Raw genomic sequence first — 20,662 nt, 5'->3', positions numbered from 1 at the left:
TAAGAGTTAACTTTTAAAGTTTACTTATACAGGGGTAAAAGTGTTAAAATAATCAAAAGACAATGAGGCATCCCTCATCAAAGCACTTCCGCTACTAACTTTCGTTATTGTTAATGACGAGTTAGAGAGTTCGACAAACTAGGTTAAACCATGGAGGAATCTGAAGCTAGAGTTCATTTCAGAGTAATTCGATTTATTCACGAAGCAGGTATTATTTTTAGTAAATGTTTACTTACGCCATAAGACCTCTTACAAATTAGAAAAAGGGGCTAGGATATGGGGTGGGGTAGAGTTTCGATTAGATTTCGGGTTTGATTAGATAAAGAACATGCTTTTACCCATTTTACGACGTTCACAATAACTCACGTCAATACGTAGTGGGCCGTCTAAAATAAAGTTATTCCTGTTTTTGGTATTGTTGTTATGGAGTAGGAGCTTTTAAACTGGATAAACTAAATGTTGTCTCCACTTGCTTCATCTTTTTAGCTGCTTTGCTCAAAGGCGTACCAAACATATTTATTATTAGCTTAATCAGGTTTCCAGGTCCTTGATTTCCTGTTATAACAGTTCTGGAATAAGGATGAAAACACGTTTACTGTTTTGTTATGGCATTAGATAAAATTCATGATTTCTTGTCTTGGCCGCTATACACACTAAAGAATTCCGTCCAAAAGACAACTAAAATTATTGCCCGGTTAATACTTATTTTGAGTTAATAATTATGATACTTTGATTTCACAAATAAACAGTTGACTGTATTGACAAAAATCACATTGAGGTTCAAAGTACTCAAATGATTTAGGAAACTCATTGCAGATTTTTAAAAAAACAGACCTAAAGAAACTATGCCATAATTAATTTAATAGTTATTTAATATTTTTTTAGTGAAGTGTGCTTGCGTGTTCCTTTGTTAGAGTGGAAATGAAAGATTGTGTTTACCATCTATAAAATCATATGGATTTTCAGACTGACATTATTGGGATTTTTTTTTACTTTTTTCCCCCAAATCTCGAGTTTTATTAGCTACCTGAAGAAAAAAAGTGCATACCAGTATACACATATTAATGTTATCTTGGTTCGATTTATTATATTTAAAAACTGCTATTTTTAGTGTCTTTTTTGCTAATGTAAATCTGTGTCACTTAACAGTAGGCAATGAGAGCTTCGTCTTTTATCATATTTTCAGACCCCTAAAATTAAATCATTTATGTGTTCATTGACAAATTTTCTTTATATGATTTAGAGCTGTCTCACACATTTCAAAATGTAAAACCTTGGAAGGGTATTATATATTTAAGATACCATAAAGCAGCATTTCCTTGTCAGTGATGCTACTAATAGTAGGGGTGTGGTGCTGTTGTTTTTATTTTTGTTTATTTTGCCTTCTTTCAGGGCTTCGTCTTCGTATTGGTAGTGTATCACTGGCAACAGCATGTGTTGTCTACCACAAGTTCTTCAGTGAATATTCAGTGAATGATTTTGACCCATATGTAAGTCTGAAGTACTGTTTATTAGTCAATATAGGTGTATAAATAATGTCACTCTGTTTACCAAAGTAAACTTATGCACAGCTTTACCATGCAAATGTTAAATCAGAATATATTTGTTATATATATAATTATATTAAACATCTGTTTGTAAAAGTTGTTAACTATGTTTTTAGTATGTTCTATTTAAAATATATAAAGTTTATATACTTTAAATTTCTGTAAATAACATTTTAACAATTTAAAAGCACACAGGGTCTGCAGCAGTCTTCCACAAGTGCCTGAAGACTCAGTTGCTTATCAGCTAAACTGTGAACCCTATCAACACCACTATCCCTTTCTCACCATGTTTCTTTCCATTTTACTCTCCTGCCAGTTTGGTTGCCTATCCAGGCTCTCATGATCATCATCATTATCATTTTAATTGCAATCAGATGGATCAGATGGTTTGATCTTAAATGTTTGATTCTAGCTGATTGGGAGCACAGCTGTTTACTTGGCAGGCAAGATAGAGGAAGAGCATGTCAAACTGCGTGACGTAGTTAATGTTTGTTACAAGTGAGTCTCATTTTTATTCTTACTGTTTTATATTTTATTCACGATGTACAAGGGTAAGTCAGCTGATTATCGTAATTTTTAACTTATGTTGCACTTTTAAGATTTTTAATTGACTTCCCCTTACCATTGGCTTACAGTGAATATATATACAATAAATATCTTGGATACAATTACCTTTATGGCAAACTATAATTTATTGCTGTATCATTGTGCAACTCATGATATTGTTTACGATATATCAGCGTATTGATTGCATATAACTGGTCTCTTTTATAAGAAGTTTCAAGGCATCATCATTACTATTAACACCAAAATCTTAAACAAGACCAAGGATATCATCATAATATAACCATCAACAGTGAAGTGCTATGTAACAAATCTCGTAACATTATATTTCTGGTAATTTTGCCATATTCTATGCCTTATCTCAAAAACTCATTTCATTACAAACTTTAATTAAACAGCATAGGTTGATGGAGGGTAAAAGTTTATAAATAAAGTAGATCGGAATAGAAGAGCTTGACGTATTGAGGTGAGTGTGGAAATGGCAGGCACCACAATATTGTGAGGGGAACAATCACAATATTTTTAACTGTAACTTAATGTAGAAGCTGGGGAAGCATAAGGTCATCCTTTCTCTAGGTGTATTACATTGACCTGAATTTCTATCATTAGGATTCAATAGCTTCTATATCTATAGATAAGGAGAACTAACTGACATGCATGTGACGCATTTTCACATATAATATTTCATAACTCCTTTTCATGGTTTTTGCAGAACTCTTCATCGTAGGAAACCCCCATTGGAAGTAGGAGACACCTTCACAGCATTACATGAAAGCATTGCAGCATGTGAACTCTTTGTTCTTCGCTGCCTTGCTTTTAGAGTTTCCTTCATTCACCCTCATAAGGTAGTAGAGTTAAACACATCCATTCTCAAGAGTTAAAGTTTTAGGCATTTTTATTTTTTTGCATCATGTGTGCATCATAGTTTGCAGATGAGTATTTACATCCATTTTGACTGCTTTTAGAATATGATTAAAAAAATCCAGAGCTTTGATGTGGATAAGCACAACACATTTTCATAAAATATTGGGTATAAAGAATAAGAAATGACATTGGATTTTCCCCCCTCTTCTGTCATCTAGGATGGCTTGCTTTTTTGAGGAAGAGACAGAAAGGGGAGTTAACTGAAGCATTTATCTTGGTGTTGTCAAAATCACAAGTCTTTTATTTATCAGGAAGCAGATGGTTAGAATATTGCTTCATGAAACCTTGTTCTTTATTGATGTATTCGATAACAAAAATTAGTGCATTCCTTGCTACCTCTGTATGTTCACACATGCACATGTGCATGCACACACTTAGCCATCTATTGTCTTTCTTATACGAGCCAGAACCAGGGTTTTACAGACTGATTTACACAGCACCTGCTTATATCTTGTTAAATACTTTTGACAGTGAAGAGACAGATGTTAATAGCATTGACAATTAGACAACTATTTTGACATGGTGACTTGACATCTGGTGACGTGTATAATGCTTTGCTAGAAAGGTGGCCATAACATATTGTTTGTGATGTCCTCACAGTTTCTCCTGCACTACCTCAAATCACTCCAGAACTGGTTTTTGCGGAAAGACTGGGAAAATCTCCCCATCGCTTCCACATCTTGGGCTTTGTTAAGAGACAGTTACCATAGCAACATGTGTCTGAAATATCCCCCTGAACACATTGCTGTGGCAGTGATATATCTGGCACTGTTGTGTTATGGAGCAGAGGTACCCTACAACAAATATGCGGAAACTCCATGGTGGAAGGTTAGTCATTGAAACCACTTTAAGATGTTACCTCATGCTTTTAAATTGTTCAGTATGTAATTAAAGAAGATGAAAGCAGGCATATTCTACAAGTTCTGCTCACATTTGGTGCATTTTGTTGTGTGCAGTGCTGTAGGCGATTAGACTATAGGGTGATGTCCCTTTGTCTAACTGGCTAGAGGGGACTAGCTCTCTGTTGTTTTATCTCTTCCATAGATCTATGCCGAGTTTTGGTTTCTCATACTTATCTATGATCTTTGTTGCACCATTTGCCTCTGTTAGGGATATTTATTGAGTGCTTGTGCTGCATCATTTTTTACAATAGACATCTTCTACTAACAGCTTCTGTCTCCTGTTCTTCACTTTGCCATCTTGCTTTGGATTTTTTTTACTTTACAGAACAATTTAAAAATTGAAAGGCATATAGAAAGTGGCATGAAATTCACAATAAACAATGTACCCGAGTCGAGCAGTCTTTTTTCAGCCAAGTGTGACTAAGTGTTTACAGAATAAGCTTAAAACATTCACCTTATTATGGTGATCTGTGCTGTTTCTGTACACACAAAAGCTAAGGTGATGCTGAAAATGTTCAGTTAAAAGGTATTTTTAACCTTATTAAACTCCCTTATCTGTACAATTCATTATCACTATTGCTAAAACTAATTTTAAAAGGTCTGTGAACTACAATTCTGCATGTGGTATTGATTGTAGAGGAGATGGCCACTTATCTTTATCCATGAGTCTTACGTTGGTATGAAAATGATATTGATCTATTCTGGTCAGGCACCACATTTAATGTCCTTCACTTGTACATATTTTTGGGGAAGTGATTTGCACATTATAATGTGATTGCATCCTATAATTCAAATATTATATTTTGTTTTCAGGCTATTTGTGACGGTGTGACAATAGAAAATATCCACAGCATCATCACAAGTATCACAGCCACTTACGAAATGGAGACAACATTTTGTAAAAGTTAAAGTGACCCTCCTGGATCAAGATTATCTACTTGACATTAGTTCTTGCAGACAGGAATAGTGGGGTATAACATCTTTTTGTGTATCCTACAACTACACAGTAACCAAATTATACCAGTCCATTTATGATGTAGTCTTTTGTCTGACTGTACTAGTATGATGGGTGCATTTATTGTATGTTGCCCTTATATGAGAGAAAAGATGAGAAAAGAAAGCGAGAGAATATAGGATAGGCGAGAGAGCATGAAGAGAAAGCGGAGAGGATAAAGGGAGATAAGTCTGGTTGTGGTCCCAATTTCATTCACGGAACAAGGCGCCAATAAAAATAGTAAAATAGTAACCTGAGCACAAGACTCTGGCTACAATCCCTTCTCTTCTATTCTGTTTCTCCTTTCTTTTCTCTGTGTTACTACTAGACTAAGTCTACTTTATATTGTGACAAATCAGCACTTACATTCTTACATTCCTGACATGATGAAATACCAAAACTGTCAAACGTCCATACCCTTGGACACTGCTGCACAAATTCTGAAATCCTTCCTAGCTTAATCATCTACATAGTAAATTATGAATTTTTCTGTGTGTTAATAACATCAACATTTCTTGTGTGTTTTACTTCCAGTTATATTTCCTTCTTTATCTGTGTGCATGCCCGCTTGTGTGCACACACTAATGAATTCAATAGCCTGTTACACCAGTTTCTGGACTTCTCAGTCTTCTAGCCTACAAGCACATTTTCTGTGTGTGTTTATACGGTTGGTTTAGTTTATTCCTTGTTACTCATCGAGGAGCATAGGGCTGCAAGAACACCTCGCCAGCAGACCCTGTTTTGGGCAGCACCCCTCAGTTGTTCCCATGTGGTTCCAGCGTCCTTTGCCTCGATCTCTACTGTTCTTTTTCTGCTTTGGTCTCCCAACTCTCCTCTTCTCCTGAAGGCTCCAGTCAAGTGCCTGCCTAGCAATGGTGTCAGCTGGTTTGCGCAGGGTGTGTCCTATCCAGCCTCATTTGTGCTTTTTGATGTCTTGGCTAGTGACATTCTGGTTGGTTCTTTTCCACAGGCTGCTGTTGGAGATCCCCCACCAGTTGTTGCAGTGGGAGAGGTCTCCTTTCTTTGGTAACTTGACCAGGTGGCCTAGCTTCGAGTCTGTTGGTACAAGCTCTTGTTCCCAGATCTTGTGTAGGAGGGGCTGTAAAATTGTTGCTGTTGTTTCTGGGTCTGCCTTTAGTGCTTCTAGGGGTATGCCATCCTGGCCTGCTGCTTTGCCACTTTTGATACTTTGTTTTTATACAGTAGATTGAGTTTATTGATGTTTCTTCTGGAATCCAAACTAAAATTAACCTACTGTATTTAATCACAGCTCACTAGCACTTTGAGCAATTTACTCCGCTCCTTTGTTCGGGTCCTATGAATCAAAGTACTTTCTTTCGAGGACATCTCCACAACACATTAAATATAGGTGCTTTTACTGCTGGGCATACAGTTCAAATAAAAAATATGGTTTCATTTTTACCCTGGATTTTGGATACGCAAGTCATCACCCCTCCATGTGCCGTTACCGTGATATTGTAGTGTTTATTTACTACTGCTTTTGCAAAGCTTCTGTGCTATGCTAAGGCACTGTGTGTGTGTGTATATGTGTGTATGGCCAGATGTTTTTGCTGTTTATAAATATTGGTGCCCATGTTTGTTTTGTTAATGTTAATGCATGTTTATTTTTTAAGCCCCAGAAACGTGCCACATAAATCATATTCACAGTGACTGATTACCTGTTTTCTTTCTTGGATAGATCTGACTTTGACCTTGACTTTCATTTACAATTTGTGATGTAGAGGAGAAGGAAACCAGATGTAATAAAACTTGATGGGAAAATGAGGCTATAACTGAAATATTTGTGATATGACATAACTCATAATTAGACATGCATACTTATTTTCTCACTTGTTCCTCAAGTTCTGCAAGGGGAAAGGAAGGGGCAATCCCTTTTCAGGAAAATAAAGCAAAACTCAACTAGACGGCGATTAAAAACTGAACAAGGAACTGTTAGCCTTAAAGTCTGTCAAGGGCAAGCATCAACTGTGATTTAAAACAAAAACGGAAGCCTTATTGCCTGACACGTAATCACATTGCACGGGAAAATATTTCTGAGGAAGAGCAGGCTCTACGGTCGAAGTAAACAGCAACATTAGGCGATGCCCGAACTGTTTCTAGTTAATTTAGACGGTAAATAAATACTGCGCAGGAACAGTATGTTGATGCCGTGTGCTTTGCTGCTCAACTGCATGTTTATTTGGTCTTGTTCACGCGATAAACAGCTGACACGACGCCTACCTGGCCAGGTCTCGGCTTCCGTTCTGTGATATGGTGCATCAAAACACTTGGTCAGAGAACAACATGTGGTCAGAGAACAGCTTGTGGTCAGAGAACACAGATAACAGCTTGTGGTCAGAGAAAAGCATGAAGTCAGAGAACACGTGTTCATTAAACTGCTCGGACACTAGAAGTACTAGAACATAATCCATTATCACGCATTGTCAGAAAATACGAACCTCATCGTCTAAAATAGAAGAAAAAATAAAAAAATTTAAAATCCAGTTTGATTTATAAATAATGTTTGACTTGTAGAGCGTTCGTTCTCGTCACTAAGACATGGCGGAAGTGAGAGGACGTTGTCATGACACGTGACCGGAGGTCATCCGGTCTGTGACCCCTACTGCACTGTCGGAGGCAATTCCATCGATCAGTCTTTGTCTGTATTAGACATAATGATAATCCAGGACAGAAATTTTTCTTTTGCTCACAAAACAATTTATACATGTAACCATTATATATAAATAAAAACGCAATACCTATTTAAAAAAAAACAACAACAACACTCTGAACACACGCACACCTGTACTCTGTCTCACATAAACTTCATCCAGTGCATCAACGTCTCTCACATCCCCGAATACGATCGTATCGAGGACCAATGAGGCACTGCCGATCTTCATGTGTGAGTGGTACTGCTGCTGCTGTAGCAATCTTTAACGGTCTTGAAATTTTTATTTCAATAAAAACTAAAGCGTTTTAAATGTGTATCTATCCCACCAGATAGAAAAGAAAGTGATGGTAATTACTCCCTGATTACACAGACAGGTATAGACACTTGTAACCCACAAAATGTCCAATATGCATAATACATCTTCATCACATAAGCTCAGTCTGCAAACACTAAGGAAATTATGTAAGTATACACGTGGTGTAAAAAGGCTAAAATTTATTATAATACTAAAGATTGTATAAAGGGCTTTCCAAATTAACGGCAGCCGAACTTGTCTCTTGGCGCCATGTGTTGACTGAATTTCTTTTTTGGTAGAAAAAGTCAAATGGCATCCATTGTACCGTATACATTTAAGTCGATCTTTTACAAGGCCCGTATAAATGTAGAACTGCTTTAGAAATTAAAGCCGTGTATATAGATAACACGAAGAAGAAGCTAGCCGCGTCTCAATACATTTACGCACCTGTATATTCCCTCTCTTTCTACCCACCCTCCTTGTATGATGACTTAGGAGATAAATATGGTCTCGATGATGGCCAACAAGACTTGAAAATATTGTTTTATAGTACAAAAAATAATGCAATTTGTTTTTCTTATAAAAATCCAGTAAAAAGGAGATTGGAACTAATTGATGAGGGGGACTTGCTGGCTATGGTGGTTGAGGGCTTTGTGTAGGGTGGGACAGATGTGCTCGCAATCTTTTGCGAACTTTGTTGGGCAGTAACCTCTTAGTATAGGAGTTGGGGACTTGTTGGGAGGGAGCTGAAAACTGTTCAGTTTCTTGTAATGACCACGGACGTTAGGATGGTTGGTCTTTACAGATTTTTTGTTTGTTTGTTTTTGTTTTGTTTTTGTTTTTTGTGTTTTTTTTATTTTTGTATGTGGCTGAAGCCTATGGTAATGGTTGCTCAAGCTCTTTCTCACACACACGTGCACACATACCCAGACAGAACAGATTTCTGCGCGAAATGCACACAAACTCTCGCACGCACGCATAACACACTTTTGCACTCCATGTCTTTGTCTCTCACACACACCCACACAGAGAACACATTTCAGCGCCACCCTCTCATCCCAACAAAAACAAACACGAACACACTGAGAGTCTGAGAGAAAAACACAAGCTCTCCCTCTCTCGCACAAGCGCGTGCGCATGGGAAAAAAAGAAAGATGTATCCTGACAAGTGTCTTTTTGATGACATCAGAAAGTAATATTTTCACTTTTGTTTGAAATTCTAAAACCGGATTAAAAACAACGAAAGTTGAAAAAACGAATGGTAACTTCCTTCTGCTCTTCTCGGAAGCAAGTTGCAGCCTTGTGCCGCCGGTGGAGCAGGAACATAACCTTTGACCTGGTTCCGCACGTGCCGGCAGGTAGAGCGGCACAATGAGTTGCTGAAAGTGTTTCCGTGTCGGTCAAAGAAAGATGAGAACTGGTGAGACTGACTTTATTTTTAACAGGTCGATCATCCGACTAAATCCTCCGTATACTCGCCGCCAGACTAGCGGCCTTGCACGCGCACATCACGTGCATGCTCAGTGGCCCGTGGTCTAATCTTGCAGGCCTCGCTATCTGACAGGGGAGCATCCGCAAAAATATTATTTGAAATATTTCAGCCCACCGATTTAGCCACCCCCCCCCCACACCTCCCCTGAAATAGGAGAGCATCTGGTAAAGAAATATTCTAGAACTGGGTGTTGATAAAACAAACTTCTCGCTCATGAGCGCGCGATAAGAGGAGGTTGGTACGATGAAGCCAATAACTGTGAAAACACACGTGGCAGGGTATCTTTGCCGGTCGCCGGGGTGGGGTGGGGGAATAAGTCGTCCTTTTTGTGGAAAGAATTATAAACCTACTTTTTTTTGGAGGGGGGGGGGGTTTAGGAGGATTATTTTAAAAAAGCTAATGAAAGCTTGCATTTTGGAGGTGATCATATTTTTTTAAGAACACAAAAAAAAAAAAAAACAAAAAAAAACGGAAGAGCTAAAAAAGGTGTGAAGGACTCGATGTACTACTAAAATGGATAAATAATTGGTCAGAGCAGTTTAATGTAACAAAGTGCCTGGATTAATTTTTTTCTGGGATGTAAATCATCACACGAGAGACAGCAATCATGACATATACTGACACAACCTGAATTAGCAATTGTCAGATGCTGAGATCGATTTGTCATACTGACACTTCATGAGAGTTAACAGTCATATTACATAGAACATTAGAGTTAGCCGGCATCCTACTGACACCTGCTGAGACTTAGCATTCATGCCAAACACACACACATATATATATAACCACCCGAGTTAACAATCGCATTTAATTAATCTGTTTATTGTGATGTATCTTGATATATGTACATTAAAATTATTTTGTGAGCCATCGTTGATACTCTCTTTCTTTTGATTGATCGATTGATTGATTGATGTTATTTATGTGTATCTCAGTATCTGTACAGTCCACCCAGCTGGCAGGAATGGGTATCTGACTTCAAAGAGGGTTTGGGGAAGGTGAGGCAGCGAGGGAGAGGAGATGTGGACATCGTCCTCATGTACAGCTGGCCCCGAGAAAAGTGAGAAAACACCTCACCTCCTAACAACCTGAATACAGGTCACTGGACGACCTTTACCTTTTACAATGAGATTTTTTGTTATTATACTTCTTGTGATTTATATATACGTGTGCATGGAGTATTTTGTAGTTAATTGGTTTATTGTGAGTTCTGTGCATTTTGTATAAAATAATGTAATTATTCCGAAACAACAGTGCTTGGCCAGTGTGTAAGTGGAGGAGTATATCATACAGAAAAGGAAATAAAATTTATTACAAAAAGGTGACACACATGACAAGCTGCGGCTGTGGCTGCCACAGTGGATAGTTTCAGCTTGTTGGTCATAGTGTCTTAGTAGCCAATGGGTCTGTCTGTCTATGTGTGTTTCTGTGTGTGTTTCTGTCTGTTTGGGTTTAAGGTGCTGTCTGTCTGTCTGTCTCACACATACATCATACCAAGTACAGTCTCTCACTCAGCTGCACAATGGAGGCCGTTGCACCCTCCTCAATCTGCAGAAGCAGGTGCTGGTGCACCCCGCGAGTCACCGGCTACAGATGACCGGCGATAGTGTGCAGCGGTGCATGAGTCCCGGGGACGAGCGGCCTTCAAGCAGGTTAGTGGGGCTGGGGGGCGAATCCCGGGCCTTTGAGCGACTTACAGGAGTCTTCGTCTGATGATGACAGACCACTTGCCGGCTCCACAGACTGCACAGACAGACCACACATACAGACCGCACATACAGACAACACATACAGACTGCACATACAGACCACACATACAGACAATACATATAGGCTGCACATACAGACAACACATACAGACAACACATACAGACCCACAGCTCGCATGCATGTCTTGGTCAACATCCATCCTACAGGCTCCGATTTGCCAGAGTGTAGGATTCTTTTCCTTGTCTGTCCGTCTCGTTTTCCTTCCTTTTTCATTTTCTTCTTTAAGTCTGCAAACTATAAGAACGAACTTGGCCTTTAGAACAACAAAATTTTCTCCTGACTCCAAACACAAGGGTACAGATGAGGACATGGCGCAGTCGACTCTGACTTTCTTGGTCTGGAACTAAATATAAAAAATTTCTTTTCTAGCAGTAGAAAGTCCAGCAGTAACATAATCTTTCATCACCCCTACCCTCTCCTCCCATCGACGATGCCAGCCGTTAGCACTGCCTGTCGTTGTTGTTAGCCTTATGATAGTCTGGTGTAGCAGGAGACCACCGACCTGAGAATCCCAGCCACAAGATGGTGCCAGCAAAATGCCGCCAGCAAAGTCGGATGAAAAAGAAATCAGCTCTAGTTATATACATATATATATATTTAAACAGGCCGGAACGCCCAGCAAGCTGTGAGATAGCCGAGAGATAGCTGAGAGATAGCTCCTCTAGGGACTGCAGCACAGTACAGGCGGGTTCCCTGCTCGCATCATTTCTTGCAGCTTTTGGGGCAAAAACAACTTTCCGCACTAACCGGAGGCGATGGAGGGAATGGGTGAAAAAAAATAGGAGATGTCAAGGCCGGGACCTTGTGAATCATACATGTATAATTTATGTATATTTTTGTTTTCAGACGGGCTCAGTGCCTCGGTAATGAAGTGGGGAGGAGGGATTTAGGAGGAGGTGTCGGCCTTGACTGACTTCCAGCCTCAAACAGCTGAGTGTAGCAAAGAAGAGTGGTCAGACGGGCAAGGCTGTAGGCAGGTCATGGAGGTCAAAGGCCAGAGAACTTACTCAAGTGAACATGGCAAGTGTTCAGTAGGGAAATGTGCCTTCTGCTGTCATCAGTCAGGAGGATGTAGTTGATGGGGCAATAATACAATTAATAGATTTTCATACAGCGAAAACCTGATGAGTCAGATTTATTTTTTCTCTCTCTCTTCTAGCGAGGACACATCCTTAATCTCTTTGGACCAAAATATTAGCAACCGTGCTGTCAAAGTTTAGCTTGGTCTTGATTATACTTTCATCTGTTGTCCTGTTATACTAACAATCACATGTTTTCTTATTCTGATATGTACAACATCTATTCAAACTGAACACATATTATAGTGAATTATACAGGGAAAAACAAACAATTTTGAATCTTGCCTCTACCCTCCTTTGGAAGTGAACAGGTAGCCCTATATTTCTCCCTCCTGCCTTGCAAACAAGACAGATAAAATGCTGACGTATTCGTCGGCAGTAAGTAATACACGTACCATCAACACATACCGTCTGTTTCGTAGGAAATAATATTTAGCTTAATATTAAAGGAAATAGAACTGAGATATTTGCTTATTCATAGGTGTAGTATATATCCATGGTGTCCACCAAAATGTTCTAAATTTTTTTACTCTATCTAACTCACCGAATTTTTTTTATTTCTTTTCAGATCAAGTGAACCATAGAAATGGCAGAAGTACGACTAAACTTCGAAGAGAAAATTTATCATAAAGTGGTATTGGAAGCTTGATAATATCACTGAAGTGCAAAGACAATTTAGATGATTTTTTACCAACACGACGCACCGTCCATTTCACATTTAACTACTAATCTTGTCAATAAACAATTTCTTTATTGTCATCTAAGGAGTGAATGTATTTTTTACCATGTATTTCAAATGTAAATCTGAACCAGGGTTATAAGGGGATGGAAGAGGGTGAGCAACGACCATTAAGTAAGGACCGGAGCATGTGTCTGTGTATCAGTGTTTTCATGGAGTTGTTAAAGAGATTATTTCTGTCTGTTCCTGTAAAGGGTATCAAAGCAGTTCTTCTAGTTCTAAACGAGACAGTTGATATTTCTAAGCTACTTTAACGAGAGTTTATTTCAACATTTGCCGTTTAAATGTTGTTTATTAGCAGATGAGTGCGAACTTGATGTGAGTCACAAAAACATCGAAGTTTGGTCAACAAGGTGTGTTGGCTGGAAACCAAGAGACACCACCCTTACACTGACAAGGCGTGGCTCACCCCATACACACCCGTCCTTCATTCAACACTCGGAAATTCAACTTGAAAGCAGAGTTGACAGAAGATTAATCCTCAGAAAATCCTCAAGATATGAGCAAGTAACGGACATCAGTAACTTTGACCTGTTGGAGTTCAGTCAGTCCTCTCTGATGTTGGAGCGAGGACAGCTCTGACAGTGTGAAGAACTCCTTCGCGTACGATCACATCAACCAGGGTTTATTTAGTGATATATATATATTTTACAATCATGACAGTTGAATCAGACTGGCAGTTCAGGCGTAATATAATGACATCTGGCGATTGTTGCTTGCTCCCCGCCACTGACAGCTGACGAGCCCACCACCTGCCTGCTGCACCGGTTGTGACATCGTCGCCCCCATTAACGGTAACATCAGAAGGAGAACTGACTGGCACTGCCAAGAGTTGGAATAAAATAGTGTATATCTTGTTTTGTATCTATTGTCAAAAAGTTTTATTTCACACTTTTCCACCTTCTGAAGTGAGTGTTTGAAGTGCTTGGGCCTGTTATGCCAAACAGGAAAAATGGTAAAAATATGTTTTAATAGACAAAAGTCGTGTACCTGACGAAAACCATTTGATAGAGAGATAACAAGTGGCATCGCTTTTTTTTTTTTTTTTCACTGTTGTTGAGGTCTGAGAACACAGACACCCGCTTCCGACATTTCCTATTACACAGCTTCATACAATCATAGACGTGTGTAGGTGGACTGCTGTCTGTCTGCCGAGACCAACGCTTAGCCTCTTGTGAATTCTCCGCTGTTAGTCTCGGCGAGCCTAAACAAAGACTGTGACTAAACCGGAAGCTTTGTAGTCTCATGCCTCGTTTTAGTAGTTAATATGAAATGTAAATTAACCGGAAGCTTTGTCGTCTCATGCCTCGTTTTAGTAGTTAACTAGGGGAAAAAAATCGTCTGCCAGCAGTCCAGTAATACAAGTTCGTGATACAGTAAAGTCAAAGGCTGACTTTCAGTTCACTTTCTGTTTTTTTGGCAGCAATCTTTTCATTTTTAAAGAAGATAGCATCAAATATAAACAATTTTTATGTTCACCAACCCTTTTTATCCTTTATTCACCTCTTTACATCTTTTACTTACTATGTTGGCTTTTTACAAAATATCATATTTATATGACATGGGAAGACTTATCCCTAAACCTTTAAAGTTAAAGCTACCTTTTGCCGTGATATAGCCCTAGTTGCTGGCACGGCATAAAAAACAAACAAACAAACAAACAAACAAACAAACAAACAAACAAACAAACAAACAAACAAACTGTTTACTCTGAAAAAGTCTGTTTTCACTCAGTCAGTCATCATTTCAGTTATTTCTCTCCATGCAATGAAAATCCAGAAGAAGTAATTATAGCAGTTCATTTGTTTTTATTCCATTTTTCCTCAGTTCGATACTCTGTGTTGGTTTTTTTTAAAACTCTTCCCTCACAATATCAACATAAACAACATTATAGACATTGAGAAGGCGTATATAATTTTCACAGAAAAGTCAAAAGAACACAACACAATTTTTTTGACATTAGAAATATTGTTAACATTAGACAACACTTACACGACTGACACAAGTCACCTTCCCAGACACCACCGACTGACGATTCTTCAACTGACCGGTAATGTAATTCGTACACGTGATACAAATATTATAAATTATCTTGTCAATTATTTGTTCGCAATATGTAGCATTATCTTATACAGTTGTGCACGTTACATGTAACTGTCCTGACTGTGATGCGATAACACGGAGGGTAACGGTCGCTACCACGGAGGGCGCTGTCGCTGTGTCTGGAGTCCCCACTGTCCCATGCTGCTTATCGAGGTGGTCATCGATGATAACAGTCTACGTCCGCTCGTCGTACAGCTCCCTGTGCAGGGGTGGGAACTGCTTGTCGAAGTTCTCGGGAGCTTGCATCTTCATGGCGCTCAGTGCCTTCGAGTGCTCCTCGTTGATTCGCCGGAACATCGGCACCACACCCAGCAGCTGTGTGAACCTGGCCTCGTAGTCTGCGGGACACGAGATACGATCCGTCAACATTCGACATCCCAGCGTTAAGAGGACACGAGCTACATGTCTTGTCTTTCTTCTTCCCGTTATTTTTATTGCATACAACTTTTAATTTACTTTCAAAAACTTAACAAATCGAAATTTCTCAATTCGCTCAAGAGTTCGAATAGTTTGAACAGCAGCCATCACCATTGTCAGAAAATTTGAAAGAATTAATACATATTTAAACTCAGAAACAGAAGCGTTCAGAATTCGTGATTGTGATTGAAGACGCAAAGCAGTTTAAATTTTCAAACTGACCAATATTTCAAACTTGAAGAGCGTCGGCAGCCTATACTAAAAATCAACCTATGGGACATTGTAGTCTAGCCTACAGGAAAAACTAGCACATGACCATTTTTGTCTATTTTTTCTCTAGTCGTTGCTTTTTTAAATTTTTACGAAGATAATTTCCTCAGCAATATCGTTATTTTCACAGTAATTCAAACTGTCTGTGACCGTTGGGGATGCGCTGGACACGAAGAGTGAATGCTACTCACCAGTGTGGTTTTGCTTCATGAGTTTGAAGAGAGCCTGCTGGTACAGGGTCTGGATCTTGGCCACCACCTTGGCGTCCGTCAAGTTCTTGCGACCTGCGAAGACAGGAGATCAACTGTAAGAGGACAGCCACAGCCACAAGGTAGAGGTCAGAGGGTCAGAGGATCAGAGGGTCAGAAATTCACGAAACCTATTCCGTGTTTATTGGTCGTTTCCAGCAGAACTCCTTTATTCTTGAATCGTATATTTTTTTTCTAATGCAAAATTACAAATATTTTTTTAGCTTTACGACATGTGATCATGAAAGGTATTAAATATTTTAAGTGAATTTTTTTAAAAATAATGCTCCGTACACAGAAAACTTTACAGTAATAAGGTTCAGTATGGTGTGACTGCCATGAGGCAGACTAGGCAGTACACAAAAAGTAAATATTCATTAAGAAAAATATTGGAATAATTATATATGTTCATAACTCTATTTTCTTAACCGAAAATTGTCGTGGTCTGTCTCCAGGACTTATGAGATTTGCATTCGCCAGCACACATGCAACCAAGACATTCAGTCTAGAAGATTTAATAAGAGTTAAGCCTAAATGTTTATTCCAATATTTTTCTGTTGTTCGATAAATGGTTAACTTAGTGAGTGAGAGAGGGAAGTAGTATTTGTCTTTCACCAAGGGGGAGGTTCAGCCTTGCATCTTTGCAATGCTCAGTAAATACGAAAACAGTTTTACAGTCTCGTGGAATGTAAGCGGAAAAAATTAAAATCATGTAACAAAAGAACATTTTGTTGTTGTTATTGTTGTTGTTTTTCTTAGTATCCAACATTCGTGCAATCCGCAAAATCTATAGAAGTGACAGGAATACGTTTGGCAGAGGAAAGTATTTCACTTACTAACTGTAACCCTCGGTCTAAACCCACCCAGCGGTCACTTGAAATATGTAACAACTCCTAATGTAAGAGCAAGGGGAGAGAGATGTCTGATGTCTGTCGGTGTGACACTAGAGGGCAGTAACATAAGAGTAGTGAGGTCAGAGGTTACAGCGGCGGGCGCCATACTTACTCGGGCACAAGATGAGGATGGCGGTGAAGAGTCCGATCTCGCTGTCTGTCAGTCCGATGGGGTTGAACTTGGAGGCGATGTAGAAGAAGCCATCAAGAAACTGACCCATTGGCATCTCTCGCACGATATGTCTGCAAATACAATTAATCATCTTCGTCAGTATACAGTTGTTAAAAATATCATTTGTAGATGTATAACTGTGAACACAACATACGATTGCAAACGAATTAGAGAATGATTGTCGCCATATAACTGTAATACAATAAACGGTCACGTGACAACAAAGGCCTGTCCTTCACAGTTTGACTAGCCACTTGACACGATGAACCAGCAACTCACCTCGGACAGCACATCTGGTGGGTGGGGTCCAGCATCGTCTCCTTCTCGTGGTCCACCAACATGCAGAAGCGGGTGATCATGACCTCAAACGACCCCTGTTTGATCAGGTGCATTTGATCCTCCATCGACAATTCGCTGAAGCCTGCCAACACCACAACAAGACCAGATGTCAGTGATTTGTGTCCTCGACAAATGACCGCCTGATGACTACCTTTGACCTTTCTGTTCTGACTTCAAGCTTAAATCAATGAGTCTTACATATTTATTTATTTACTTTGGCTCAATGATTAGTTTGATTGATTTTGTTTACACTAAACGACTAATTGTCTTTAAGAGACCTTTTGTTTACATTCGCAAATATTTTTGTTGTAATATTTTTCTGAAGACTATCAATTTTGATAATTTTTTAAATAGGAGAAAAAGATTCTTGCCAAAGTTCGATAGTTATATAAAAATGTAACTCTGTGAGTTTATTCTCTCAGTTTACCAACTTAAAGACGGGTTAGCTACTGACCTGGAAGCATTTTGCAAAACTTGATGCATTTCATGAGCTCGGGCACCATCTGGGATGTGAACTGCTGCCACATGGAGGAGGCGCTGAGGGACAGCTTGCTGAGGTCGGGCTGTGACACACACAAAAGTTCTTTGAAACATTTGCCAGAAACTATATATACACACCTACACTATGTGCTAGCTTTAAAGCATGCATTTTCCTGTGTTCCCTCGGCACGAATGATGTTTTTATTCAAGGGAGGGACAGACATGAAATCAGACAAAGGCACAGAATGAGAAATTGCTTCGGTATATATGTATATACATCCAAATAAAGATCATCAATGTTTACAAAAGGGATTGTAAAACAAGCTCACGGTTGCTAATTAATATTGAAAAGCATGTAGCTAAAAATAGCTCATTAGAACAGGACCAGTGTCATCTAAAAGACGAAGATGAGGAAGTGATGGAAAGAACGCCAGAACAACGGGTAAGAGGACGGGTAGCACCCCATCAAAGACTCACCAGGCCGCCGGTTTCTTTGAGGGCGAGGAAGCGCGCCCTCGCCTCCTGCACCACCTTGTGGGTGTTGCTGCACGTGGCCAGGTGGGCGTCCACCGTCGACTCCGTCACCTGCTGCAGCAAGGCTCGCCGAGTCTCCGACAGTTCCCCGCGCATCTCCTCCAAGATGGCCGCCACCTCCGAGACGTTGGCGTTGCGGTCGGGGACGTCTGGCGAGGCCACGGTCGGCGCCGGCTTCACGCGGTTCATGTTGACGTTGGCGTTGATGTTGGTGTCGGTGTCGGTGGTAGTGGTGGCGGTGGTTGTGGTGGTGGAATTGTCGCGGGGATGCAGAATCAGGGGAGTGGTGCCGTTGTCCGTCATGGTGCTGGTGTCGGTGGTCGTGGTGGTTGTCGTTGTCGTTGTCTGGTTGTCCGTGACGCGCTGGCTCTGCAGGATGTTGGCGTTGTCGGTCTCATCGTGGAAGGTGGTGGAGGTGGTTGTGGTGGCCGGGGAAGTGGCGGTGAAAATGCAGGCGCCGGTGTTGACGTTCTGATTCAGCTTGGATGTCATGACATCGGCCGGGGAGGGTCCAGGCGAGGCGCCGGGCTTGGAGTAGTCTCCCTTCAGTCTGGCCACGAAGACCTGCATGAGGTCGGACTTGAAGGAGCCGTTGCTGCTCTGCAAAACCGTCAAGAGTTCCGCCATATTTGCCGTCTGCTTGCTTTTTGGTTTCGTTGATAAAAACGACGAGAACTCACTTCGTTGAAAATTGCCAAAGGAAATTTGTCAGCTGCAAAATAGGTGAAATGGGTTAGGTGCTTTGTGTCCAAGGTGTCCATGGACTCCGAGTACCAACGCAGTTCGTAACACGGACTTGAGAATCTATAGTTCAACTTTCCAGAGAATCATTTCCAGCAAATGACTATTTTTAAATTTCTGAAATATTGCAAAACCAATTGAACAGACGAAATAACAGATTGCGAAATATTTTTTTTTTAATTTAAACATGTTCCAAGGTATTTTTAAAGTAAATTTAAATGTAATCATTACAAGTGATTGAAATTTCGAAAGAGAAAAAAGGGAACCAAAGGACAAAAAAAAAAAAAAGGAACATTAGTACTACGTGTGGCAGTGATTTAGTAATAATTAGTACTCAGCAGACGAGATTCTTAAAACATTACATAATAAGAAAATAAAATTTAAAAACTGAGAAATTCTTTGTATAACAGTAAAGCTCCACAGTTGGACACAACACAAATTTGGAGCAAAAGCAGTAAATTAAATTTTGTGCCCATAGCTCTTGAAAAGATGGAGAGAGAGAGAGACTGAGAAAAAAGGAGATGTTTGCCATTCTACTCACCAACTAGAAGCTTGGCCGTTGGAAGCAGTGATTAGCAGCCGTTAGAACTCTCCATTTTATAGAAGAAAACTGGAATAATCCATTTTTAATCAAGGGGGGAGGGAGTGTGGAAGGCGCGAGATGTTACGACAATGTCTTGTCATGCGTTGGTCAGTCTGCGGACCTGTCGATGGTAGGGCACAAAGAGACTAAGACTGGTTTGTGACAAGAGACAGACATCGTCCACCTCATCGCCGCGGCTCGACGATGAAGGTCACATCGACGAGACCCTGCCTCCCCTGGAAACGACGAGTCAAACCTCATTGATTTCAGAGAAATTTGGTTTTGCATACATTAACTTCCTTTCCTTGAGGATCCCGTGGACACGGACCGTCTGATTGGCTACCCTCGATGGTCACGCTTCCAAGTCATGGTCAAAGAGCTCGGCAGCGTTCAAGGGTGTTTTTCTTCCCCTTCCTCTGAACCGTCCCTCCACCCCTATCTTCTCCGCTCACGCGTGCAATCGCTCTGACTGACTTTTTTTTTTTTTTTTTTTAGATATTTCTCACCCTTCCATCACCTTCCACCCCCAGCCCTGCTCCTTGAGGGTGTGTATACCTTGCATGGCTGAAGCAGGCGGTGTCTACAGTGTCTACATTGTGCACGCACCGGCGAGGGCCGCCAGCACCCACCTAGCACGTGCTTTCCACCCTTCTTCTCTACGGACACGGGAAAGGGGGGGAGGGATGCAAATATCTCGGTCAGCGACCACCTCCACCTCCGAGGTGAGGCCGACGGGGTCAAGAGGTGTTTGAACTCGCTTCCTAAAAAGATGTCAGTCAGCAGTTTTAGGTACCCACGGCTTGTGTGTCAGGCAGGTGGTGGTGGTGGTAGGTAGGGGGGCAGGATGATGGAAGGTGGGGTAGAGGTGTTGCAGAAGATGGCTGAGGCCGGCAATCGTCGTT

The 20,662-nt window shown here is 40.4% G+C and overlaps 2 protein-coding genes across 2 annotated transcripts; one reads left to right on the top strand and one right to left on the bottom strand.

The window, feature by feature from the left end:
• The first annotated feature begins 79 nt into the window (after window positions 1-79).
• Window positions 80-6,713, top strand: LOC112572637 (cyclin-Q-like). Its single transcript, XM_025252404.1, has 6 exons — window positions 80-208; window positions 1,393-1,490; window positions 1,960-2,045; window positions 2,824-2,956; window positions 3,636-3,863; window positions 4,751-6,713. The coding sequence occupies exons 1-6, from the start codon at window positions 151-153 to the stop codon at window positions 4,844-4,846; spliced, it is 699 nt and encodes a 232-aa protein (XP_025108189.1). The 5' UTR covers window positions 80-150; the 3' UTR covers window positions 4,847-6,713.
• An 8,055-nt stretch (window positions 6,714-14,768) lies between these two features.
• LOC112571434 (ecdysone-induced protein 78C-like) lies at window positions 14,769-19,865 on the bottom strand. The gene is made up of 7 exons (XM_025250406.1): window positions 19,719-19,865; window positions 18,380-19,148; window positions 17,877-17,985; window positions 17,363-17,504; window positions 17,024-17,154; window positions 15,962-16,054; window positions 14,769-15,421 (listed from the first exon to the last, which is right to left on the bottom strand). The coding sequence occupies exons 2-7, from the start codon at window positions 19,061-19,063 to the stop codon at window positions 15,258-15,260; spliced, it is 1,323 nt and encodes a 440-aa protein (XP_025106191.1). The 5' UTR covers window positions 19,064-19,148; window positions 19,719-19,865; the 3' UTR covers window positions 14,769-15,257.
• Between the last annotated feature and the right edge of the window lie 797 nt (window positions 19,866-20,662).

This window comes from Pomacea canaliculata, linkage group LG9 (assembly GCF_003073045.1).
Source record: "Pomacea canaliculata isolate SZHN2017 linkage group LG9, ASM307304v1, whole genome shotgun sequence".
Classification (NCBI taxonomy): Eukaryota; Metazoa; Mollusca; class Gastropoda; order Architaenioglossa; family Ampullariidae; genus Pomacea; species Pomacea canaliculata.
This window is presented reverse-complemented; position numbering and strand designations above follow the sequence as displayed.